The sequence below is a fragment of the Paramacrobiotus metropolitanus genome, unplaced genomic scaffold, assembly GCF_019649055.1.
Source record: "Paramacrobiotus metropolitanus isolate TYO unplaced genomic scaffold, Prichtersi_v1.0 Parri_scaffold0000038, whole genome shotgun sequence".
In the NCBI taxonomy this organism is placed as follows: Eukaryota; Metazoa; Tardigrada; class Eutardigrada; order Parachela; family Macrobiotidae; genus Paramacrobiotus; species Paramacrobiotus metropolitanus.
Genome location: NW_026570258.1, coordinates 58,792 through 85,650, shown reverse-complemented (window position 1 = coordinate 85,650; position 26,859 = coordinate 58,792). Strand labels below are relative to the sequence as shown.

The 26,859-nt window shown below is 43.6% G+C and overlaps 5 protein-coding genes across 7 annotated transcripts; 2 read left to right on the top strand and 3 right to left on the bottom strand.

Annotated features, from left to right (window-relative positions):
- Positions 1-2,253: 2,253 nt before the first annotated feature.
- LOC129589938 (uncharacterized protein F54H12.2-like) lies at positions 2,254-3,590 on the top strand. Its single transcript, XM_055484878.1, has 2 exons — positions 2,254-2,788; positions 3,010-3,590. Exons 1-2 carry the CDS (start codon positions 2,254-2,256, stop codon positions 3,588-3,590), a joined length of 1,116 nt encoding a protein of 371 aa, XP_055340853.1.
- A 445-nt stretch (positions 3,591-4,035) lies between these two features.
- Positions 4,036-7,748, bottom strand: LOC129590003 (uncharacterized). 2 transcript variants are annotated; one of them, XM_055484955.1, is made up of 5 exons: positions 7,394-7,748; positions 7,131-7,334; positions 6,992-7,071; positions 6,672-6,928; positions 4,036-5,119 (listed from the first exon to the last, which is right to left on the bottom strand). In XM_055484955.1, exons 1-5 carry the CDS (start codon positions 7,741-7,743, stop codon positions 4,985-4,987), a joined length of 1,026 nt encoding a protein of 341 aa, XP_055340930.1. In that variant the 5' UTR covers positions 7,744-7,748; the 3' UTR covers positions 4,036-4,984. The 2 variants fall into 2 exon arrangements, with proteins under 2 accessions (XP_055340930.1, XP_055340931.1); XM_055484956.1 differs by lacking the exons at positions 6,672-6,928; positions 6,992-7,071; positions 7,131-7,334; positions 7,394-7,748 and adding an exon at positions 5,220-5,309.
- Positions 7,749-7,972: 224 nt separating this feature from the next.
- LOC129589937 (uncharacterized) lies at positions 7,973-10,644 on the bottom strand. Its single transcript, XM_055484877.1, has 3 exons — positions 10,310-10,644; positions 9,045-9,185; positions 7,973-8,986 (listed from the first exon to the last, which is right to left on the bottom strand). The coding sequence occupies exons 1-3, from the start codon at positions 10,526-10,528 to the stop codon at positions 7,973-7,975; spliced, it is 1,374 nt and encodes a 457-aa protein (XP_055340852.1). The 5' UTR covers positions 10,529-10,644.
- A 255-nt stretch (positions 10,645-10,899) lies between these two features.
- Positions 10,900-12,628, bottom strand: LOC129590037 (uncharacterized). The gene is made up of 6 exons (XM_055485012.1): positions 12,201-12,628; positions 12,105-12,143; positions 11,943-12,020; positions 11,839-11,889; positions 11,692-11,760; positions 10,900-11,634 (listed from the first exon to the last, which is right to left on the bottom strand). Exons 1-6 carry the CDS (start codon positions 12,544-12,546, stop codon positions 10,958-10,960), a joined length of 1,260 nt encoding a protein of 419 aa, XP_055340987.1. The 5' UTR covers positions 12,547-12,628; the 3' UTR covers positions 10,900-10,957.
- A 183-nt stretch (positions 12,629-12,811) lies between these two features.
- Positions 12,812-15,505, top strand: LOC129590038 (uncharacterized). 2 transcript variants are annotated; one of them, XM_055485014.1, is made up of 6 exons: positions 12,812-13,122; positions 13,268-13,475; positions 13,646-13,737; positions 14,414-14,624; positions 14,849-15,006; positions 15,158-15,505. In XM_055485014.1, the coding sequence occupies exons 1-6, from the start codon at positions 12,832-12,834 to the stop codon at positions 15,428-15,430; spliced, it is 1,233 nt and encodes a 410-aa protein (XP_055340989.1). In that variant the 5' UTR covers positions 12,812-12,831; the 3' UTR covers positions 15,431-15,505. The 2 variants fall into 2 exon arrangements, with proteins under 2 accessions (XP_055340989.1, XP_055340988.1); XM_055485013.1 differs by having other exon boundaries at positions 14,414-14,645.
- Positions 15,506-26,859: the final 11,354 nt, after the last annotated feature.

The window sequence follows — 26,859 nt, the reverse complement described above, 5'->3', positions numbered from 1 at the left end:
AGGAAAATCGACGGCGCTTTGCACGCAACTGGATCGTAGTGACCAACCTTCGTCAGCAGTACCAAGCTGATCTGGCTGATTTATCAAAATATTCCAAAGAAAATGATGGGTACAAACACTTGCTGTTTGTAATTGACTGCTTCTCTAAAAAGCTAAGCATTCAACCAATGAAGTCTAAAACGGCCAACGAAACCAAGAATGCCTTGTCCAAGGCTTTTGAAGAATTGGGTGAGCCGGAAAAGCTGCAGTACGATAAAGGCAGCGAAGTCGTTAACGCAACGGTCAAGACCTTCTTGAAGGACAGGAAGATTCACTTTTTCACATCGGAAAACGAAGACATCAAATGCGCCATGGCTGAACGCGTCATTCGCACCATCAAAACAAGAATGTTTCGCTTGTTTCGTGCGCGAGTTTCGACCCGTTACATTGACAAACTGCAAGATCTGGTGTACTCGTATAACCACTCCAAACATCGAGCACATGGATTGCGACCGATAGATGTCACTCAGAACAATTCCTTGGCGGTATTCAATAAATTGTATCCAACCAGAGAAGTTCGACCACCTCGATTTAAGGTCGGTGATGCCGTCCGGATAGCCGTGCATAAAACCAAGGTCGAAAAAGGCTATACGTATCGATTTAAGGAGGAAGTATTCTACATCAATAAAGTCATTTCACATATCGTACCGGTATATCAACTAAAGGACTATCAAGACCAACCTATTCAAGGAACCTTTTATGAACACGAGCTCTCCAAAGTATCGCGTCCGGAACAGAAGGAATATACTATCGACCATATCATTAGACGCCGTGGTGACAGAGCACTAGTTCGGTGGTTAGGGTACGGACCTGAGCACGATTCCTGGATCAAGGCATCATCATGTACGAAGGAGCACCATTCTACGTGACGCTCCCGAGCGATGTGGCGACGGACCCGAGCAACACTCCTTCAAACTGGACGACCAAATTGAAACACCCCATTACCCTGAAGGGAAAATGGGAAATGGCCTTGGTTGAACTACAGTACCTCAATTCCTTTTCACTCTTCCCGTGGAGCAGAAGATTGAAGTGCACATCGTTAAAGAATTCAGACTAAAGAAAGACGAAGCAAACTTTTTGGAGTCGGCGGACCAAGTTGTCCATACCGACGAGATTACCATCCCTCCTGGAAATTATAAAGATGCCGATTTGTTATTGAAGACCATCAATTCATTGGTACCCAAAGTTGGATCGTACATGGTGGACGAAACGGTGCACCCTGACAAGAGCGCTTTGACTGCCGACAGAGCCTTTACCGTTCAATTGCTGACCGCCACCAATCATCGGGTCCGACTAAACATTGGCAATGACCGGGTTTCCGTTGTCTTTCCCCCATCGTCGATAGTCCTACAAAAAATGCTGGGGTTTGAACGTAGCGTATTAAAACCCGATGTACCGATGGAGAGTAACAGTAATGGTATGGTCGGTCCATTTCCTTTTGAAACAAAGAATGTCAGTATCCAGTACCTGTCATTTCTGGCCAAGCCTCCGAATCCAAAACTTACCAGCTTTATTTCGGAGCGACCGGTCAATACCCTACTGGGAAATCAAAGCCTGTTTGTCTACAGTGATGTGGCCGACTACAGCTTGATTGGCGATACTGCAGCGCAGTTTTTACGCTCCGTACCTATTAGAGGAGAAGTCAATCAAATTGTCGAGGCCAGATTCGACATTCCGCATTACGTCCCAGTACTACGCCAACATTTCGAAACGATAAAACTGACCATTGCCAACGATCTGGGAGACGACGCCAAGTTCCAAACGGGAAAGTCACTGGTGAAACTGCATTTCCGACCACAACGACTCTACTAGAATGCCTCTCGTGGCGTACGTGCCGGATCCCCGGCGATACGAGAACGTCTTTGTCAGTCAGACGGGTGGCAGCGCCCTGATCCGGTATCGAGGAACCCTACAAAACGGATCGGGGTTCCCGCAAATTTTAAAGAGCCTTTTCGCCAAGCTATCAGCCTTTGCTCAGCCTATACTACGGAAGGCTGCACCGCATGCCAAAGCCGCTTTGGAAGCGGCTACTCCTCACCTGCAAGAAGCGGCGACCGGGGCTATTAAAGAGGTAGCTTCGCGTGCGGGAACAGCCATTGGAAAACGTTTTGCTTCCCAAGAAGGCGAAGGTATCCGCAAGAAACGACGTATTCGACGTAAAGTTGTACGAGTTAAACGTATTCCTCCTACCAGCATCCCCGATTTTTTCTGAAAATGGCCATGCTGATGATGGAAAACTCGGAGCCGGCCATGCAACTAGAGAACCAGCTGTTTGCATTACCGGCTACTCTAACGGATAGGTGGCGCACTGAGCACGAAAAGCTCAATCCCACGACCATCTTAACGGACAACGGATCGGCCGGCGACATCAACTTTTTCATCCCACCCAGCACATCCGGACTACTCAGTTTAGCGGACATGATCCTGGAACTTGAAGTGGGTATTAAAGTCCGTAAGAGCACTGGGGAATGGGAACTGATTACAACGGCAGATGGTGTGGGACCGGTCAACAACATTCTGCACTCTATGTTCTCTTCATGCCATGTGACGGTGGCCAACCGGTTGATCTCGGATGCCGCCACGTTTTATCCGTACCGCGCCTACCTGGAATCTTTGCTGTCCCACTCCCTTGACGCTCAACAAAGCCAACTGACATCCGCCGGTTTCTATTACGACTCTCCGGGTTCTTTCAACAGTGAAACCGCGAACAATGGTGAAAAAATCGAACGGCGTTATTTAATACTGGACAGTACGTTCAGCTTTCCGGCAAACTATTTTCGGACCTTTTTGACCAGAGCAAGCCACTGTGCACCGGGGTACCCGTCAACATTCGCCTAGTGGTTAGTCGACCGGAGTTTGCCTTACGTGTATGGGACACGGATACCACCAAGACATTCAAACCGTTTATCCGTAACGCACGTCTATCGGTTCGCCGATACATTCCGTCTCCGGATTTTCTGACCGCTGTAGCCGGAGAACTCCTGAAAAAAACGGTCAAGTACCATATCGAACGCGTGGTTATGCGCGTGTCGGACATTCCCCAGCGAACCCAAAGCACCGTGGTCAGCAATTTGCAGATTGGCCAAATTCCCAAAGTCGTCTTTATTGGTTTTGTGGACAGCGAAGACTTTCACGGATCGCAAAAGAAAAATCCTTTCAACTTTCAACACTTCAATATTACACAAATCAGCGTCGAAGTGGACGGTCAGAGTTACCCTACGAAACCGTACACTGCCGATTTCGACCGCAAGTTGTCTCTGGAGTGCTACGACGGGCTGTTGGACACTTTGGGACATCGTCCAAGCTTGCAAGGCGGCTTACCGTTTAACCGGACCCAGTATAACGACGGCTATACCATTTTCGGTTTTGACCTGACTCCAGGACATACCGGACGCGGACCACTGACGCTAATCAAACAGGGAAACCTAAGTGTGTCCGTGTCCTTTGGTAAACCACTGAAAAGTACCATTATGATGGTGTGCATGCTGATCTATGACAGCATCATTGAAATCAATCAGCACCGTCAGTTAATTGCTGACTTTACAACATGAACACACAAGAAATTACCTCGGCCCTCCACGGGAATCCCCAGACCACAGCGGTATTTCGTGGGGTCTACGCGAGTGATCAAGTTCCAACCACTCTGGCACCTTTCCCGGGAGCGTGTGTGGTAAATACAGACCCCGCCGACCAGGAAGGTGAGCACTGGATCGCGCTGTACCAGGAACAAGCTGGAAAAATGGAAATGTTTGATTCATACGGGAGAACTTTGGAACGCTACTCTCAGCATTTCGCGTCACTGGCGGCTGTCAATGAAATAACTCTACAAAATGAACAGTTTCAGTCTGAATTCAGTACTGTATGTGGACAGTACTGTTTGTTTTTTATTTTACGACGCTGTGGTGGTGAATCATACACAAATATTGTGCATTTGTTTACGGATAGCCGACTAAGCAACGATAAAATGGTGTGTCAGTATGTCAATTCTTTTTCGACATAAATACAAACATGATTGATGGGGCTCTGCTTTGGCAAATATGCAAGCGTTTATTGAAATAAAAATATGAAAACAAGTAGTGCCGGTTTATATTGCTAACCAATTTAACACGTCAACAATTATCCGCTGCAATAGTGCGCCCAACATTTCCACGAATACGATTCTCATGCAACATTAAATAAGACTCCACATCCATTTCCAGAGCTTGCTCAATTCCCAGCTTTTCTAACCCAAACAAGATACCATGCACAATGCGCAGTTCCAATAGACGTTCTTTAGCTCCGTTCCATTCAGCATCCGATGGGCGGTAATTTTCGGTGTAATTCTTCGGTCCAGTCCCGTCGTCCATCAGTTTTACCAGTGGAACCAAGGCATCAGCTATGTTTTCATCCAGTTCAGTGTACGCTAAACCTTCCAAAATCGGATCCTCAGTGCCACTTTCCTTCTGAATCTTGGCAATGTCTTTAATCAACTGCAGATCCTTCAGCAGTTCCTTCAGTCCGTCATAACAGCGCTCACCGAACGAAATACCGTAACGGGTCGGGACCATGTCGCCAGCTTTCACATTGAATCGACGAATCGTAGCCACGTTTGCGTTGCTGAAACGACTCCAACCAAAATACATACTTCCATCTAGTAAGTACAATGGTGTCAACCTCCCTGTTTCTGCTGAACTGGCGCGGGCAGTCTCGTCCATGTCGGATTTTCCAGTCAGCATAAGAGCCGCCAAACGGAGAAATCCTTTCTTGGAGAGCACAATGTTTTTCCCCCAAGTCGCTTTCCAGGAGTTATCAGGCTGTTCTTTCCATTCCCCGAAAACAACGCGAATCGTACTTTTCTTTGCGTCCGTATTCGTACCAACATACACGAACTTGTCGTTGCCCAGTCGATAAACCGGCTTGCCGTTCTGTGTAAAAGCAAAGCGTGGATGCGTTGGCGTACCTTCTATTAGTGCGCCACCTTTAGCTTTCTTTGCTTCCGGGTTGGTATCGTCTTCGGCTCCTGGGCGTTTTCGCTTTGTAAATCCTCCTTGCGGTCGTTTTTGTGCCAACAAGTCAAGAAACTCCATGGTTTATACAATATCTAGATGAAACAAAATTCAACAAAACTAAACTCTGCACGGTCTTAGTGTGAGCGGTACCGTTTATATACAATTCATTTACGACCGCAACTTATGACACACCGTTTACTTCCACGGTTACAGTAATCCCACTCGATTACAACGATCTAAACGTGCAGTACACCACAGCTTAGTCCACAATTGTGATCGTACACGATTACAGTCACTTTTGTAAGGTTATAATCCTGTTCGGTGATAATCACCGTATTCGGTTACAGCACTATAATGGTGTACGATTACAGTAATTCTGGTCGGTTACACAATCGTAACTCTGCACGATTACAATCATCTTGCACGGTTGCAACCAGTTCAGTTCGATTCTATATAAATTACAATACTCGAAAGGTCACCGTTTAGAAATTCTTTTTTTTTTGCAACATTTTCTCTATATTTGAGAAAAAAATGGCAGTGCCCTGCATTCTTGACGCAGATTGGTTTGTCATCAACGGTAAAAAGTATATTAAACAACTGGCATTTTACTGTCCGGAAAAATCGGAACAGAATTTATATACCTTTACGTTACCGCGTTGTGCCAGCCAATACAAATTCGACCTCACACGACAAGCTCGCCATTCACACGGTCTGTTGTGGTATACCGAAGGAGATTACCGTTGCAACCAAGTGAGTTGCGCCGTTGAAGACATATTTAAAAGAATTGGACGTCCTAGCAGAATACGATTCCTTGCAAAAGGGCAAGAAAAGTGCCGGTTGCTGGAACAATTTGTACCGGAAGTAAAAAACCTGGAAACCTTTGGCTGCCCACCGTTTCATAAGTTGACATCACTACCCGTTTCTACACTCCGTAAAGCCGTACGTTTCGCGTTGTGGTATCATTGCGATGCCCAGAATCACCAATGTAGTTGCCGTTGCGGATTTAAACACTACCCTGGACCTTCGGAAAATTGAGAAGCTTTTACCAATGGCTCAATATATTCCTGAGACATTCTCGGGTTTGCTGGTACGCCGCCTGTTACCATTCAAAGCACACTGCCAGTTATATCGAAACGGTAAAATAACTGTTAATGGAGCGCGGACCGAAACGGAAGCCCAAGAATTGGTAACTTATTTTGCAAATCTTCTTTCGGATATAGGAATTTTTTATACCGTTACCGATTACCGAATTGTGAATGTCATTGGGAACCATGCTTTCTCACAGCGCGTGCACATTGAAAAATTCAGTGCTTTTTTCAGTTTAGAATATACGCCTGAGTTGTTTAGTGGTTTAGCGATTAAATTGAGCACTGGTCGAGCGGTGTTATTTTCCTCTGGTAAATGCAATTTTCTCGGTTTAAAAACAACGGAGCAATTGTGCGCAGCCGTTCAACAAATTCAGATAATGCTTGATGAATTTAATAAATCACTGGTTTAAACCAACTTGTAACCAAATGGTACTGTATTAAACTGTTCATCAATAACACGACGTTTATCATAAGTTACTTGAAATCGTTTCACTGCACTTGCGTTACGAATGCTCAAACTCGATTTGACCCTTTGAAGAATATCAGGATACTGTACATCGACTACGTTGCGGTTTTCCAGCATGTCCAGCATCGTTGTATAGTTGATCTGCTCGCTAGTGCGTCCGTTTATGGTGAAACCTTTAACTTTGACAACGCTGGCCCCATCGTTGGTAACGTAGGCATAGGTTTTGGCTCCCAGACTGACAAACTGTGTTATGTATTGTCCTGGCTTCAATTCGTTTGTTAAATCACCGAGAAAAATTCCGGTAGGAGGATCAACAGCTCCCGGACGAGTCACAAAAAATATTGAGTCTGCAAAAAAAAACAACCGTAAAAAAAAAAAGCAAACTAGCATGAAAAACCTTTGTAACCAACCGGTATCAAAATACAGCAGTCGACCTTCAACCATCTCCATAAACTTCAGTAAATGTAGTCGCGCCCAGCAGGTAGTAAATCTGAAATATTTATCTGAGCCACGATATATGGTTATTATTCATCAACGTAGAGCACTTACGCTGCAAGAATGACGTTCGTATTAGGATTACGGTCGACAAATCCGGGTTCGGTTGTGTACGTAATTTGAACAATTTCTTCCGTGAATAAATCCCAAGAATTCACGTGGTGCTTTCCCGACAATAGCATACTGTAAAACTTTTCAGGTTCACTGATATACATGGTGTTCAATTTGTTGTCCTGCATTCCCAGGCGGCCCCAAAAACTGCAAAAAAAAAAGTAGAATCTATAATTATTAAAAAAATATCAATAAAGGTTTTTTACCTGTTCAAACACAGCTTGGCTAGTGCCCTTAAACCTGGATTCGAATTTATTTTTTCATAGTCCAAATCAACGTTTTCGTGTTCTTTAAAATCCGCAATGTACTTTTGTTTCTGCGCTTCCGTCTGAATTTCTGCGGGCCATCCACTGGACTCCGTTTTGATTTTAAGGAACTGATTAATATAACCTTCGAACAGTCGGTCTTCATGCTTGTCAAAGTGCCAGACTTCAAAGATTTTGACTACGCCATATCCACAGTCAAGCGCTTTCAAAATTTCCGGCGTGCACCAGGTACCAGTAATGGCACGTTCACAATCCGCATGTTCGCATTTGGTGTTAAGATGTTTCTCCATGCACGTTCGGCACAAAGGAATGTCAGTTTGCCGCCACAGCGGTAAGGTAAAACCGGATAGGCCAGATTCCCAGGTGGAAGCATTTCACACACCACCACTCCAAAGTAGTTTCGAATATCGAGGAAATTCTTAGTTATGATAATGGGATGACCAACAGGATACCGCTTGTTTTTGTTGACGAACGGGTACTCGCTGTTGACATCGTAATAACGGATTTGTTCGTCACCGTCTACTTTGTGGAGAAGTTTAACCGCATTCGTTCGACCACCATAGAAAGCGTTGCGCGGGTCCAATCGGTCCATGAACTGCAGGCGGGAGACAAAGCTTTCATTTCAGGATTTGATTTCAGTTCTTCATCAAACTCATGCTCCCAAATGCAAGTCAGATTGTATCCTTGTCCTCGAATGTACTCCTCGCGATCGAGCGTCTCTTTATGAATTTCGGACATTGGTATGTCACGGAAAGGGTGCAGGGTTGTTGGGGCGACGCATTTTGGGCAGCCATGAAACCTGCAGCCGTAAAATTCATAAACCATGTGAATATCATCTCTGTAACCGTCGACATGGTATGGTCCAATGTTGTGCTCGGAACCGTTGATGACCGATTGGATCTCACAATTTCCGTCCTCTTCCATCCAGGACAGCCATTTCTTGGCCTTTACTGACTGGTGGCGATTTCTTGCGTTTAAACCGTGTGGTAACAGTCCAATCTGTTCTGGTTTCAGCATGAATGTGCGCCAGTACTTGTTGCACAAACCGGCAATTGTTAAGGACGAGACGAAGGGGCACAGCCCTTTGCTTATTCCTTGAAACAGTTTTCTAAACTGCTGGCAACATAACCGTAAAACAGTAACGTCCATCTTGCAGTACTGTACGAATTCTTGACGGAAATCAAAAATGTTGTTCTTCTCCATTTTTTCTTTTTCATACCATTCTCGGAATGAGTCTTTGGACTTGGTATTCATTCCTTGATAACCGTACTCATCCATCGACGGAAAGGGAACAACTTGATCCCAGTTTTCTTTGCGGTTGAAGCGATGTGGGAAAGTCCCTTTGCTGATGTCTGGTAACCCAAAAGTTGCCGGCCATTTTGCGAGGCTCTGAGGATTGTAATTAATGCTGTCCCGGAAACGTATATTCAGCAAAGGTACATCCAGCTGTAGAATTTTGCCACCATTGAGAATGACTTTTGGAACCACTCCATTTTTTAGTAGCCAGTTGAGTATGAAATAGCCATCGAACGACTGAAAGAAAAATGTGACAATTAAAACGCGAAATTTGAGTACATGCTATTTTACTAACTTTAAAATTATGGGCAATGATGAAGTGATCTCTGTGCTCTTCGTTGAACAAGAAGGTACATAATGCATCAGTCACATCACCGCCCAAAGGTGCGTCTTCCGCCGGAAACACCCATTCGTTACCGTCATCATCCTGTACCACCTGCAACAACACCGGACGATCTCAAGCCTATAGTAATTTTAAAAAAACAAATAATTTACCGCCAAATTAGGAACTAAATCGTTGTTCTCTCCGACATAAGTCTCGAAGTCGAAGTATAAAAAGCTGGCGTTTTCGTTCAGCTCCAGTTCTTCCGCATTGACTTGATGTGGTCTCATAAAGCAGTGATGTGAGTCGGGTAGAGCATGCACTTTACACGTCTTGCAGAAAATCTCACCACACTGATGAGTGTTACCGTTTTTCCTTCGCTTCATTGAGACAATCCGTAAACAATCTTTACAGATTTGGATCAAGCTGCAAATGCTCCTTCGTTTTGGCCGCCCTTTCATTGGTCCAATCTTATGGTGAGCGTAGCAATCCGGTCCGAAAAAGGCACGGTTGCAGTCGTTGCAGTGCACCATAGAACATGGATCAGACGGACAAGATGACCTCAAACAGCACTTGCACATATTGGAACAGCGATGATCAGCGCGTTCCGAATAACCCTTATTACACGCGTAGCACCAATACTTTTTTCTAAAAAAGGCTGCTAAAGATTTTAACACGTCAAAGTGATGATCGTGATGCAGCAAAATGATTTGCTTGGGTTGAACTTTTCCGCTGAACACTATGAGGTTTGCATGATCCACACTGACCACGATGATCTGATACTGAGGAAGAATTTCTTGGAATTTATGAAGGTGCCGAAGGTTAAATTCCTGTTCTTTAAATCCCGCTCGGGTGATGAGAAACTGGGCTTCCTTGGTCTGCAATCTTTTACCACGTATAAGCTTCCGGTACAAGCTTTTGTTTCCGTCGGCATGCGCTTTTCCAACAACAAGGGCACGGGCCAGGCAGATTTTATCCGTATTTTTAATAACAACCACTGATTTCATTTTTTCCAACCTTCGGCGTAGAAGCTGCGGCACGTCTCGGTTGCAGCTACCTTTTGGAATGTTGGTGTATTGCAATGAAATTTCGAAGGAATCGTCGATAACAAATTCTTCGTACGAATTCAGTACGCGCGCAACCTCTGCCATCCATCGTGCTACCGTTAGCTGCGACCGTGCAATAGGTGGCGTCCATATTGGTCGATTCAGAGATCCAGAATCAAGTCGCATTCTTACCATTTCATCTGGTCCCACGTCTTCCAAAAGAGTGTCTAATATATGCTCCAAAATAAGCGTTATTACAACTGGTACTTCCGAAAACGGCACTTTTTCTAATTCAGAAACTTTTACAGAAAAGCATTTGAAATGCAGTCGGTATTTATGGGAGAATTTTTCACCGGTACACTCGATGCGTGTGAAATCTTCAATGTTATACGGTAGACTGTTATCAGCCATGGTGGTGTAAATTTATTCGTCTAAACTTTTTTCCGTTACTTCATGCGGTAGTTATTATATAGCGGGTGTTGTAACCGACTTCGATGACAGCTGTGATCGAGCTCGGTAATGTTTTGTTAACTTTTAAATTAATTGTAACTGACGTCGGTGATAATTGTTGTAAATGAGGTTGATGATACCGCTTTAATTGTAATCCGTGTCGGTAATAACTGCAATTTTTCTGCGATATTATTTATTATAAGTGCGGGTCGTAATACTATAAATAAATTTTTACATAATTCTTGTTTTTAAAATGGTGCGATAAGCGGCAATGTTTTAACGGAACTCGTGTGCTTGAGGCAGCTAAATCTATGATGGTTAAAAATCGCTTTTTTATTCAGATTTCCATATAGTTAAGCCGACACCGATGCCAAAAAAATATAAGTAAAGTCACACTGTTATCAATGGTGGATATTCAACGCCATCGGGCACAAGAATCTGCAACAGGTCTCGTTGTTCAGCTAGCGATTTAACAGCAGCTTCGTTAATATTCATGCAATTAACATAAGTATTTGTTGTAGTAATTCGAGTCAATGTAACATACACCGTGTGACCTTTAATGCTACGCACCGAACCATTGGCAAATTTTCGGTACCAAATTAACAAAGTGCGACTAATTCGACGGTATGGCACTGTTGGTACTGCAAGCCTTTTGCATTCATTAGCAGCGTTACCGCTGTCCTGATCCCATCCTCCGTCCAAGATGTACTTTAAAACCGTCTGAAACTCATCGCGTGTCACTTCCAAGCTGCCCGGTTTTGTCAAGAACACGAGCACAACATGTGTAAACCACCCATTCCACTCTTTGTCGCTGCTAAAATACATCAGCAGATTTTCGGCCCTAATATCCCATGGAATAGACCGAAGAGCGGCAGGCAAATTCTTATGGGTCGTGGTTTTTCGATTTGTTCGCACCCACACCGCCGGCAACGGATGCAACAGCGATAAGGCAACCGCCTCTGATACCCAGTCGCTGCTTCCGGAAGCTAGTGGGACCGCAGCCCGCCCTTCATCCACAAGGGTTACGGTGGCCGGTTCGTTGAAGTTATAGCATACCGCGGTTTGGTCTGGAAACATTTTCTCAGTTAGGCACAATTTAAAGGCGAACTAACTGAAATACGTACTGTCGGTACATGGATTCTGTGCATCCGTCCACTTCATACCCTGTGGAGCAATTGGCACACCTTGTAGCCCTTTTTTTTAAAAAAAAAAATGAAAATTAAAAACGGCTCTTTTATTTTTTTATTAGAACAAATTAGGCAGCATCGTACCCGTGTCAACGGTGTTGCATGCTTGCATTTGAGGAAAATCGAACGCAGTTCCTGTAATATCGTTTGGTGAACATTAAACAGATTTCAGGTCTATAGCTTCTAACCTTGACCGTATTGCATCAAATCTTCTTGGGAATCAGCTTGCATGATTTCGGGATACTCCAAGTAAATTGGGTACCGATCTGTAAGCAAGAATGTCACCAATGAAATATTCTAAAAACGTAAATATTATTTAATTGTTTATTTAACTTTTTTTTTTTGCTTACCTTCCAAAGAAGCGTAATTTGCAGCTAGTTGATTGGAATCTAAAACCATGTAAAATTCGAATGATTTTCACTTTTGTTTGTCCGTGTGATCGATACCTTGTGTGACTTGAGCTGTTGGGACGGTTTGTTCTGATGTACTTTCCAAAACGCGAGCTGAGCCTACTGCAGGAGCTTGAGGGACATTGAGCTCGGTCATCACCTCATCCAACCAGCCGTAGTCGATTGTGTAGGACGATGTTCCAGGCTGAGACGTAGACTGTCCACCTGCAGCATTATTGGAAACCGTCTGTTGACCGTTTATCTCACGAAGCCATTCATCAATCCATGCAAATTCATCCGTCGCTGCAGCAGGAGGAAGCGGACAATTACCACTGGCGGACTGCAGCTGCGGACTAATCACGTCATAGAAAGGCGTCAGCATTTCGTCGTACGTGTAATCCATAGTTATACAGGTTTAAAAAATTATGAAAGTCACAAGTAATCCCTAGAGCCCTTTTAAAGGAGAACCCACTGCTTGGTTTTTACTTGGTGTAATCGTTTTCGATTACACACAGCGCAAAAGGTCACGAGAATTTCCGTACTACTGTCATAGCAACAGTTGTACAATCACCGAGCTCGGTGACGATGACCGAGGTCAGTGATAAGGGCCTACGGATACTAAAATTGATTACACGCTTTTTTTAGTACAATGTTTTGTTTGTTAGCATTTAAGCAATTACTGTTTAAGATGTTTCTTCTTATTTCCTTTCCGATTTTGGTTTTGCACAGTGCAGGTGTTCTGGCTATGGACCGCCGACCAAGCCAGTTCTGTGGCCGTGGTAGCACCGGCAATCGTAGGACGGCGACCACTACCGTCAATCTTCCGTCTCCTTATTACGTGCGCTCTCCGTCGGTAGCACCGCATCGCCCAACTATGAATCTGTTCCCTCCAATCTTTCCTGGCACTCATTATCATGCTCAGTCTGCCGTATCTGCATTACGCTTCCGTTTACCCGAATTTGCTAACTCTATACCACGGGTATCTACTCCTATTGTGGCTACTACTATGTCGCAACCACCCCCCTGGGCTGGCTGCGTTAGTTGCCGCTGCGATGGAAGAATATTCCCCTGTTTCTCACCCTAATCCAGCTTCCCCAACCTCTTACGTGTCACGCCTTTTTCAGGACACTCCAGAATCCCCCGTCCCTGATGAAGACAACAACGTGACCCTGTATTACCACTCTACTCAACCGCAAAATCACTACGGTACAACAACAGTGGGTTCGCGCCATGGTGACATGGAAGGCCAATTGCTGGTAATTCTACAACAAATGGAACGCGTTCTTAACGGTCCAATAGAGGTTGCATCCGCTGGCTTCAGTGAATTACGTGGTAAGTGGTACATCACAACAAGGTTTTTCAATTTTTTCGAAAACATTCTTACGCTATTGTGATGTAAAGAAAACGGACGCTTGATACACACATGATTAATGCGCGATTTCATTTTTCCTGGTAGCAATTAATCGCGCTTCATTTACTGCATTATGTGTTGTTGCTCGTAGATCTTATCACCGAATATTCATATTACCATCACAGGATGGCTACGTATCATCGAAGCATGCCATACAATAACAGGACGTTCTATTCACTGTTTGTAAATAACCTTACCCGTCTGCAGTGATCCACCAAAAATACCATGCGGTTTCAGTATTTGATATGTTCACATTTTACTGCACACGTTGTATTATCTGTACAGTATGTATGTGTTGTATACCGAATAAGTACTGTAGCAGTACGTTAGGGTTTTTTTCTTCATGCTGGGTTCTGTCACAATATAATTCAGGAAAGGTCACTGTTTTTACGCTGAGAACTGGTGGCGTTGCTACGTAACATGAAAAGCTGAAGACCGTATTAAGACGACATTTCAATACCGAGTTACAAACTTTAGTCTTTACAACAAATCTTAAGAATATCAGCCATTCTTTCCATAAAAAATCTTGAATTTGTTTTGCGTTTTCTCATCAGCACAATGCCGCGCAAGTTCGCATGTTTCACAAACGGTTATTTTGGTAATCAGAAGTGCTTAGAAGTTTTAATAACAAAGAGGATGCCTGTCATCATTTGTTCGCAAAAAATCCAACAACGTGCTGTACTAATATCGCTGCCGCAGTTAAAACAGCGATTGAAGATTGCAGCCCCACGCCCGCCGAATTTAAAGCAAATGAAAGCGATTGCATTATGTTGGTCGAAAACTTTAAACCCGTTTTACCTCTGTACTCAGACCACGTTAATGACCTATTGCGTTGTATCGTCCGCGGCACGGGTTTCAGAAGCGGGCGGTGATTTTCGACCTGCATGGGATGCAATTTCTGGGCTCATACAAGGATATGCGGAACCTTGGTGAGATCATTGGTGAACCACACTTGTCGAACTCTGCTGCGTTTCAACAAATCATAGCTGCCGATCTTGTGGTGATTCCTTTTTGCCACACCTACAAAGGATCGGATAAGCACATGACTTTGGCTGTCGTTACTGGTGGTTGTAAGTTAAAAACACCTAAAGGTCATTAATGTAACATCCTATAAATTAACCGCTTACATATGTATTAATATTGAGCACGGCTTCAAGCGTTACTCGTGACCTTTAATGTTCGCTGTATTTACGAATGCTCAATTTGTCAACATGCTTGTACATACGTGTTAAGGAAAGTACGTGGCCATCTGTGCTCTGTTTACGCACTCACAGCTTGTTTTGTCCGTGTTTAGCTGTCTACCACTTCGATTCTAGTGGAGAAGAGTTTAAAGAGCCGTGGCTCCAGTTCGTTGACTGCCTGGAGGCTTTACCTGGGAACAACTGTTTTCGTGGGGCATTGCAGGACTGGCGTAATCCAGTACAGATGTTCCACGAGAACATCCAGACAAAGGTACCGTAGTTTTCATGGTTTTGGTAAAGTTAAACTATGAAATTCTCACTCGTACTATTAACAGATAATTTTATAGTACACGCACGTGGAATGCTAACGTTTTAATTTTGGTGATATCACACTGACCTTTACATTAACTCCGGATTTGTAGGTTGTAACGCTGGAATTAGCTTGTGGTGTCATCGTTATATACCTAGCGTCGGCGGTGGTGAAAGCATTTTGTCTGTGGAAATTACGCGGATCCGATTGCGTAGACAGTGCAGTGAGGCAGTTCCATAATTTGTGGAAGCGCATGCAGCTTGCAGAACAAGACCACGATGACGAAGAAAAGCCGAAATCCCTTCATGAAGAACTGGTAGCTGGTGCGGGTTTGGGTGTTTTCCGTAATGAGTGGAGCGTGGCGCGTTATAAAGGTACATCATGATTTCATATGTTTACTGTACTGCTCCTTTGCACTTGTCCAGACTCTTGTACGGTATTATCTTAATCCACTGCAGGCAAGTGCGAGCTAAACTGATCATGTTCAGTCAGCTGCCTGTATTTCGTACGTGGTTGCTGCAGCTTTCTTTTTTTAAGATTGGGCGAAAAGTTGGTATGGCCAGCAAAACGCCCACTGCGCATCCTGGACGTGGTATATTTTGCCGGAAAATGGTTCTACAAACTAGAACACTACGCCAATGAACCCGACTACGAGTACTGGGCGCCTGAGGATTGCGTGCCACCCCGTTTGTTTACACAGTTGCTTAAATTTCGATAAATTAAGTTTTGTTTTTGATTTGTGGTTTTGCGTTTTTTAACTGATTTTCCGGGCTACAGAGTCGAAGTTTTTTTGCGAAGAATATTCAGTTAATCTAGCTACTGACCTCATTAGTCATACACCATAGACGAACTACATAAAACAAATCATTTATTAAAAAAAAAAAACATGGCTCAAACACTACCGCTTCCATTCGGGAGCCCTTTCCCTTCGTACGTCGTACGGCTTCCTTTCAGGAGACGTATCTTCCAGCACTGTATACTGTTTCCATTCGCCGCCATTATTTGCCAATAACCCTTGCTGCATACTACTAAGCGGTTGAAAGGCGTGTACCTGGATTTCGGTACCAGGGAAATTTCCGTGGTGGAGCTTGTGGAGGGAAGGCTGCATTACTTCTACCAGTACGACGACGAAGACAAGTGCACCGCCTGTGAAGGCGATTCGCGGGTAAGCAATCAATCGATTTTCCGGCGACAACTGTTTGTCAGGTTTTATAATGGCTTGTATGCGGTTGCACGTTGTAGGATTCTGGAATCTGCCGAGATCCGAAAACCGTTAAGCGACTCCGTAATCTGCTGTTTGATCTGCTTAACGAACCTACTCGTCCACTACCGTCTGCGGCTCCGGCCAAAACCGATGACGTTATGACGCTCCCGGCGGAATTATGGCAAGAAGCCCTTTCCTGCTTGAGAAACCTGGAGCAGACGAAGCTGCGGGCTGTCTGCGTAACATGGAACCGTCTCTTGGATGCGCCAGGGCTGCGATCCACGGTGGTCATCCCCTTCATGCCTACTTAGCATTCAGTGTATTAATTCAAGATGTGTATTGAATTATTAACTGGCATAACATTATTTGGAAGCATGATGACGAAGGACGATGAATTTTATGGGTCTTCCGTTTATTTAACGTTATAGTTGACCATGTTAGGCATATCCCTTAGGATATCCACGCCACTCGAATAATTCTCAAAAGACCGGTTACCAGTGACCGAAATATTTGTTCGGTTATAAAATCCATGAGAAAAAAATCCCATAATAAATTCCGTTTGCTGCGTTTAAAGTTTCAGTGTACGTTTCGGTAAAAGCGTCTTTTCTGACCGCAAAATAGCAAAGCGATGCTCTACGGTCAGCGCAGGTTCTGTCAGCGCTTCGAACGTGCTTTTTGGTATTTACACTGGATAAGAATGTAATGTCACCAATGCAGTTATGAGTGCGATTATCGAAGCAAACGCTCAGTTTAAGTAATACGCGGTTCGTCCTGTATTTTAGAAAGAAAACATTAAAATTAAAGTTAGGTGAGTAAAACCAAAAAATCAGCTTCTACGATAGATCCACATGCATAACAAGGTTACGGCAAGATGCTCAAGCACTCCACATAGCAAACCGCTTAGTCAACATGACTTTCAGTATCATATCCCAAGAAGGGTGAACTGTAATACACTAACTATTACTGTAATACTATTACTGTAATTCAACAGCGAAAATAGGAAAATACCGGGAAGAATCATCACGTTTATCATTATTTCCAGTTACAGTGAAAAGAACGACCAAATAGTAATTTTTGATGCAAAATAAACAACAGTGCTTTGGGCCAGCATTTGTTCCTTACAGTAATGCGAAAATTAGAAGTCCGAGCATCGCAAACGCATTCAAAACGATGCCGCACGAACAGCAGCCGCCAAGTTTTTACTATGTTTTACCCAATTTCTTCGATAGTAAGCTTCCTGAGGTACTACCGTTATCTTTAAAACGCCAGAATTTACGTATGCTGGATCGTAAAACCTCCCGAAGATCCTGTACGGCCCATATGATAATAATCGGATCGAATATCAACTGGCAGCCAGGCAGTATATCCGCGCATATAGCTAGCAACAAATCCGGCACCTTTGCGTCGAAGAAAACAATTGAAATGCCCGATGACCTGTATGGGTATCCAGCAAACAAGAATACTGACAGATAACGCCGTTAATATCCAGAAAGCATGCCGGTTTTCTTTCGTCCTTAGTTTCTGTTTTCTTCTGTTGGGCGCTTTTGGAGCACCTGTTGTTTCCGGTTGGCGAAGGAGCTTCCTGTCCGTATTCATGGTTTTCCATAATAAGTGCGGATACGATAGCAGAATCATAAACATCGGGACATTGTTCACCCAAATTCTCAGAAATTTGCTAAGTATCGGTTGTGCTTTACTGATCACATTACAGTCGGTTGCGTAATTCATATCTGGCCGAAAATAGAACGCGTCGATTAACAGCCACGGTGACACCAGCACATGACAATATAGCAACATGAGTAAGCAGAGCACGAGCGCCAGTTTTTTTGTATGAAGTATTGGGTAATTAAGTGGGAAGCTTAGCGCCCAGATGCGGTTGATGGTGATCATATGGTGCGCATGCGTTATCAGTGCACTACCGATTTGCTCCAGATATATTCTAAAATTGCACAGTATGGATGTGAAGTACCAGCGCTGCTGTAGCAGTTCCACAACGATCAGAGGATCCTCCAGTGTTATGAGGGTATTAGTGGACAACAGATTCATAAAATAAACGGCGAACGGGTTACGTAGGTCTCGGCGTATCATAAAGAGCAATAACAGGCATCCGTTAAGCAGCAGCTTCACGGCAGCAAACACGGCTACGGATACAGCGGAGCCGTTGAGATCAGGATTGTTGGTTGTTGTATTTGACATATTTGACGCCATCCTGGTCTCCGAGCAGGTGGCACAAAAAGAGTGAAAGACGGCAGGGGATAAAAGGTGGCAGTGGCACCTGCCACTGGCAACTGCCACCGGCAGTGGCAGTTGCCACTACGCGTTCTGGCAAGCGATAAAAAGTGGCAACTCGAAAAATTAGGAATCAGTTCGAGAAGATTTGTGCCATCCAACGATAAGTTCTGTTTTTTTTTTCCTTCACAAATGCAAATTATAGAACTTAATCATGGACACCTCAAGCTGAGGCTCAGCCTGAGTCTTGTGCTCGCGCCTTCCATTTGGATGAGCGCTGGAACGCTCGTCGGTTCCTCGTCGCTAAAATACGCTTTACGTCTGCCAACTTTAAAGTAGACACCATTTTTCTCGTTAAAACCTAATTAAAAACCTTAAAACTTAGCCGCCCGACCATGGGAACAAATGCGGCACCGAAAACTGGAGAAACATGAAGACTGAGCAAGTTGTAGGACAACATCTTTTTGCTGTGGTAGTGACGTTTTGAATTTGGGCTCTGTAATGTGTTTCAAAGCCCCTTTGCTCACTGAGGCGGGCGCCCTCTTTGTCTGCCAGTATCAACCGCTCTGGCCTTTTCCCCATTGTCTTACTACTAGTGTGGGGCGGAACTAAAGCCTTTGAGCTCTCTCAGGTGGTGTTTTCCACGTATGTGCGACAACCGTCCATGTGCCCCATTAATAGAGGGCAAAGACGGCTGAAATTCGGCATGCATTGCGTCCGGCGCAGCTTTGATCTCGAATAATTTTATTGCAGTATTTACTTACTAATTATAGAAATGTGCACAATCGACTATAGCGTTTGTGTTTAATAAGCATAAATTCTGCATTAAGGTTTTTTAGGGAATTGCATGGCCCTGTAGTTTTTTGCAATCGTATCAGTTTTCGTGCATTGCCAGCACTCAAGCGAAAAATTAAAAAGCTACACGACGACTTTTCTCCATTTTCGTTGTGTTTTTCATGACAGATACGGTTCTCCCTTCCCTCCCTCCCTCTTCCCTTCCTTTGTTAAAGTCGTTTGTTTTACGCCATGCTAATCAAGAGGTGACAGATTATAATTCAGTCATTCAGGACATGTTGATGTGTCATCCGTGATCAAACTGGTTTTCGAAATTGCCTGCTGTTATCTGAATGCACGAACGAAACGCTTCTGCAATACAGTCGCATTACCGCGCTTTGATCGTTAGCGGCACTGGTTTTAGGAGTATTCCCCGAGAGTCGCGTCTGCTGAACAGCGTTACAGCTCTCGTTGCACTGGAAAGCGCAGGCACAAGACTCAAACTGATTCCGAGTTTTTTTAAGTTGCCACGTTTTATCGTTTGCCAGAACGCGTAGTGGCAACTGCCACTGCCGGTGGCAGTTGCCAGTGGCATGTGCCACTGCCACCTTTTATCCCCTGCCGTGAAAGACGCAATTAAACTTTTATACCGATATTGTATGTGCAGGTGATGTTGCACCTTTGCAGTATAGGAGTGTAGCGTTAAACCGGCTGCTTGTTTTTGCATGGTTGTTATTGTATCTTATGTAAATACTGCTTGTACTAATGCGAGCTTTAAAAGATTTTTTTGCTGTTGTAAGCACATTTTTATACACGAAGGGAAGAAAATATCTTTCGCGGTAGTGAGGCTGTGGCGTAGTCAAAGCGTATCACAAGGGCAGCGGAATCAATACGCGTTCTGTGCTTAGTGTGCTGTATCCCAAGGCCCAAGCTCGAAGGTGCCACAGGAAAAATTAATCCCATCAAGTTCCCGGTGGAATTATCTTTGTTAGCCAAGTTCGTTATGATCTTTATTGCCACTAATATTTTTTTATCTATGAAGAAATTAATCCTACGATCTGACTGCTGCAGAGTCTGATATCTAAAATCCTGTTTGTAAGTGCAATCACATCGAAACTTGGTGGACTGCCAGACCATGCAAACTAGCGTAATCAGTACAAAATTTCTAATAAATAAATGTCTATGTTACCTCCCACCAGTTATTTTACGGAAACTGAGTCGCACAGCTGCACGAACGTCTTTGAAACTCAGTGTAATGAGAATGGGATCCAACACCAGTTGGCATGCAGGCATTATATTGACACACACGGCCGTCACGGTTTGGGATACTTTGGCGTCGAAAAAAACGGTCAAAATCCCGATGACCTTTGTAGGGGTCCAGCAGATCAGCATGCTGCTGGTCAGCGCTGTCAATATCCAAAAAGGATGCCGGTTTTCTCTAACGGTTTTTCTGCTTTTTCCAGTGTCATTCGTTTTCTGCATTGCTGACGATTCGGCGAGCGATGGGACATTTTACTGACCGCCACGGTTTTCCACAGCAAGTATGGATACGCCAAGGGAATGACAAAGAGTGGTCCCACATTAATCCAAATTCGCAAAAACCGGCTAAAAATCGGCTGCGACGAACTGACAACATTGCATACGGCGATATATTTCATATCCGGTCGATAATACAGAAAATCGATTAACAGCCACGGCGACAGTAGCAAATGACAATACACTAACAACACGAAACAGACAACACAAGCCAGTTTCGTCGAATGGACGTCACGATAATTAATGGGGAAAGTCAGTGCCCAGACTCTGTTGATAGTGATTAGAAGATGGGCATGCAGGATTAAAGCACTGCCTACTTTATCCACGTAGATGCGAACATTGCACCATGCTGATAGCAGATACCAGCGGTATTTCATTATTTCCAGGATAACCAGTGGATCTTGCAGTGTTAGAGCGATATTGCAGCATAACAGATTCATTAGGTATACAGCGAAGGGAGTGCGGAGGTTTCGGTATTTTATGAAAAAGATCATTAGGGATCCATTACTTAATAGTTTCAGGACGGCAAGTGCACCCACCGATGCAGCTGATTCGCTTCGTTCTGGGCTCGTTATGTTCGAAATGTTGGAAGACATTCACATATTTGATATGTTTGATATATTTTAAATTCGATCATTAATAATAATTATATTTCATAACCAGAGCGCTTAATATATTGTATCAAGCAGCAGTTCACCACAGATTGGCGAGTTACTGTCATGTATACCAGGAAAAAAGGCGAGTACGAGACCTGTTACACGCTCTGTGCCTATAACACGAGCGAAATGCGTATGTGTATCAAATACGGTTAAAACGCGTTTTATTAACGATTGTTCAGCTGCTTCTCCTGTCATTCTACTCAACATCATCACATTCAAGAGCAACGGAAGCTTCTTGGTGCGAAGTAAAAATACAGGGGTGTAACACAGTATCCAAATTCTGTTGCAGATTATGAATCGACAACTACAGACTCCGTAATTTCATTTAAACTACAGACTCCGTAATTTCATTTAGTGATGCCGTGCAAAAGAATCTCGGCATAACCAGTTCAGTCACTTAAAAAAGTATATATTCATTGAGTTGCATAACACTGAAGCACAGATGTATTTTTCTGAAGTACTGAAGTACTGAAGTACAGATGTATTCTTCTATTAGTTCCTGTACTACCGTTTCACGAATATTTTAGTTACTCCAAGTCTCCAACTGTAATTTCGTCCTGAATGACCTTTGTATTTGTTGTTGTATTTCTGCCGTAGTAACAGGGATTTGTGTTATTTGTATTATCTCTATATTTTCATGTCATTCTACATTCGGGCTTGTACCTTGCATGTCTTATTGCATTGCACGAACTTAAAGACGTGACCTCAACTATAATATACTTTGTAATATACAAAGTTGAAGAGATCGCAAAATCAGTTTTTCTCCATTTGTTCAGTGACCTTTCCGGTTTTGAAGACAAAACCGATGCATCCTTAATTAGTTGCCGAACTTTCTCCATCACTAACTACTGTATAAACGCATAAATGCAAGAGATATAATGGATTTCTAAATGATGTTATTATTCGAGAGCAATGCGAGTAAGAACGACGATGAAATCTAGGTTCTACCGCTTATTTATTGGTGTAGTTGACCATCCTTAATCCCTCAAGATATCCAAGCCAAACGAATAATTCCTAAAGGACCGGTTGCCAGTACGAAAACTTTGCTTGATTACTAGAGAAGATGATAATAACGTCTTTGTTACAGTGTACTCACTTTTCAGATAAAGTCATTTAGGGGCGCAGACATTATTTGACATGGGTGACATGCCCAGTTTTTTAATCGTTTAGATCGTCCCGCCCGTTGGAATTAAAGAACTAAAACTGAGGTCAAGATTAGAAACACCGTGACCAACTTCAGATAACATCAAGCATCCACCGCCTGAAGAATAAGGCGTACCTTGTTTCTTGCGACATGAAGTCGTGCAGTGCGAACTGAGCAGACGCGTACAAAACGATATATACTTCGCAGGAAAAACGTGTTCTGATAATGCTTTAAATTCACAGTGTTTTACCCAGTTTCTTCAGCAACAAACTACCTTTAGTAATACCACCGTTTCCGTAACGCTTAAAGTTGCACACACTGGACCACAAAACAACCCGGAGGTCTTCCACGGCCCACGTAATAATAATCGGATCGAAAAGCAATTGACAGGCGTACAAGATATCACTGCACATTGCCACCCAAATTTCTGGCACCTTTGCATCGAAGAAAACGATTAATATCCCGATGACCTTTGTGGGTGTCCAACAAATTAAAATGCTGCTGGTCAAGGCCGTTAGTATCCAGAATGCGTGCCGATTTTCTTTTATTCCAGATGTACGTTGCACTTTTCTCTACTAGATGCTTCTTTCACGACTGCTGTTTCCGGTTGGCGATGGTGTTTGTACCGATATTCATGGTTTTCCAAAGTAAATACGGGTACGACAAAAGAATAACAAACAGGGGGGGGCACTGTTAACCCAAATTCTCAAGAACTTGCTAAGTATCGGTTGGGCTTTACTAATCACATTACAGTCGGTTGCGTAATTCATATCAGGCCGAAAATACAGCGCGTCGATTAAGAGCCACGGCGACACCAGCACATGGCAATACAGCAACACCAGCAAGCAGAGTATGAGCGCCAGATTTTTCGTGTGCCGATTGCGATAATTAATGGGGAAACTCAAAGCCCAGATCCGATTGACGGTGATCATAAGGTGTGCATGCAGAATCAGCGCGCTGCCTATTTTATCGATATATATTCGAATACTGCACAGTGTCGAAGTGAAGTACGAGCGCCAATGCAGCAGTTCCACAGCGACGAGGGGATCTTCCAGTGTCATGAAGATGTTGGCGCTTAACAGATTTATTAAATAAACAGCAAACGGGTTGCGTAAATGTCGGGTTGTCATAAAGGTTAATAGCAGGCATCCATTAAGTAACAGCTTCACTGCAGCAAAAACAGCCACGGATACAGCCGAACCGCTTAGATCGGAATTGTTTGTGGTGTTATTGGACAAGCTGGACATCATCCTGGTCTTCGAGTAGCTGCCGAACAAAATTGCCACCGACGTTAGTGTGCGTAAAGTGTGTCACAGATTTTTAAATGTTGCACTACCACGTTGAACTTGCTGTTACTTTTTTAATAATGAAATGATTTCTATCTTCGACACTGTTTGTTTGAGCCTCTTCGAATTATTTTGCTGTTCTCAGCATTCGTTTCTGTGCACATAGGTAAATAGTGCGGTTGAGGTGTAGTTCGAGCGGCCCACCAGGGAGGAAACGTGGACAGTGCAATGAACTGGAAGGCGCCGCAGTTTAATTCCCTCGATTTCCCTGCAGCATCATTTCTGAGAATAGCGTTGCTGTAAACTGTATTATTACCAATGTATTCTTCGTAGAAATTAAATCCCTTAATCTGGCTGCTGTAAAGGCTGATTTTAACAATCATGCGTCAGATTTCCAATCGCACTTTAAACTTTTTTTGACTGCCAGGAACAAAGTGAGTGAAAATTATCGGAATCCTTGGAAATGGTTTTAGTAAATTAGCCGTCATGCTACGCCGGTCCAATGAAGTGCTGCGCCAAAACCGGACCTCACAGCCGCACGAACTTCTTGAAAACTCAGTGTGATGATAATGGGATCGACAACTGCGTGGCACGCGTACAATATATTGGCGCAAACAGCTGTCACGGCTTCAGGAACCTTAGCGTCAAAAAACACGGTTAATACATCGATGATCTTTGTCGGTGTCCAACAGATCAGCATGCTGCTGGTCAGCGCTCTCAGTATCCAGAACGCATGCCGGTTCTCCTTAACCGTTCTCCGGTACGGTCCAAGGTCCTTTGTTTTCTGCATTGAAGATAATTGCTGCGAGCAAATTTTACTGGGGGCCATGGTTTTCCATAATATGTATGGATACGCCAATAGAATTGCCACGAGCGGTCCCCAGTTAATCCAAATTCTCAAGAATACACTCAGCGTCGGTTGCGCGGTAGTGACCACACTACACACTGTAGTCAGTTGCATGTCCGGTCGATAATACAAGAAATCAATTAACAACCATGGGGATACTAGCACGTGACAATATACGAACAATAAAAAGCATAAAACACCAGCCAGTTTCTTCGAGTGTGCGTTGCGGTAATGGATGGGGAAGGTTAGCGCCCGGATGCGGTTGACAGTAATCAGGAGATGGGCGTGCAGGATTAAGGCACTGCCCACTTCATCCACGTAGATGCGGAGGTTGCACCACGCTAATAATAGATACCAGCCACATTTCAGTAATTCCAGAACAACCAGCGGATCCTCTAGTGTTGAAATATGTTGCAGCACAACAGATTGATTAGATATACGGCGAAGGGAGTGCGGAGGTTGCGGTGTTTTATGAAGAAAACCATCAGAGCTCCGTTACATAGCAGTTTGAGAGCGGCAAATGCACCGACCAACGCGGCTGATTCGTTTTGCGCTTTGCTTGTTACGTTCGAAGTATTGGAGGACATTCTTTTTTCTGATACAGGTAAAGTCAGTTTATGCAGTTTTCTTGACAAAACGCTCGCTGAAAAACAGCCGGTAATTTTGCTTTAAATAAGCGCAGCGAGGACATAACTACGTCTACGTGGCTTGTGACATACAGCAACGTCAAAATGCGCTTTCTGTGTGGTGTCTGTAGAACGATTTGCTCAGCTGCTTTTTCTTGTCGTCTCCATTACTGTTTAACACAACCAAGAGTAATAAAACCTAGTGTTAAACGCGTTAAAAATAGGAGTGATGTAACATAGTATGCACGTACCGTGTGACCGAATCAACACCTATCAAATTAAACGGTCATGAGCAAAGATTTATGCAATAACATCACGGACGTTACAAACACCCATTTACGTTGCTGGATATTGTCAAATCTGTCTGCTAAGCGCAGGAAAACATTGAATTTGAATATGTACCTGTATTAATGGCTTTAATGAAAAATACCGGTTAAATGGGTCTAGTTTAGAACTACGAGAAGATCCAGCTTCTTCGACAGCGTTTTTCGGCACGGCAGTGAACTACTGCTTCTTCGTAAATAAATGAAAGTTTAATGGCATTCACTAGTGTCCGCTCCGCTGAGGGAACGGTAGTCAGCGTCTCCCGATAAGTCGAACGGAGGAAAACAGGATATTACAGGATCAGCTTAACGGGATGTAACTGTTTACAACATGCCAATTTTATTGACAACTTTGAGAATTTGTTGTGCGCCTTTGGTTGGTCTGTTCTCGAAGTGCAAAGATTCATTAGAAACCTTATAAATTGCACTTTTTAACATATAAGTTTTTAAAATGAAGCCTAAAAGTGCAAACGGGATATAAAATATTATGTTGTATGTGCCCCAAAAAAACTACGCTGAAGCACCCAATGGGGCAACTTCAAGTTTGCTGTTTCTAAATATAACGTATAATTTTTTTACATATTGGATTTATTTGGAAAAAATCTTGTGTAAAAAATAGTAAAGATATAAATTTTTAAACATGAAACTAATTCCCCTAACTGAGAAAACCACTGAGCGTTGGAATTCGAATGACTCAATTCCAAAACCAAAAAAACCCAGTATGTAAAATAATTTTGTCTTTCCAACGGTACCAAGAACAGCCAATTCCATTGCGGCAATGGATTACAAGGCGCGTAGAACTGTCCAAACTTTAATTCTAGTAAATATGGGTTTTTGTTTTTCGAAAATGGTCCTCTGCATCGGCGCAGAAAAGTAAACATACCACCACGCTACCTGCAGGCTGCATATAGCGTTCATCAAATCGCAGTCTGCGCGCGGTAGCAGCGCAACGTAGACACGCAGCCCGCGTGCGGTTGTTTGCGGTTCGGTTTGAGAGGAGATGGCAGTTAAGTGAATCGAACGTACTGCTGGACCCGAGCGTCGTTTTAGACCCACGGGACCTTTTGATCTTTTACACAGTTATGCTTTTATTTGGATCTTCGATTTCCGAAAAAACATCCATTTTAAAGAGCATTTTTTTCTACCTGGGAAACTGTAGCTATTGTAACTCCTCTGAAAATGAAGG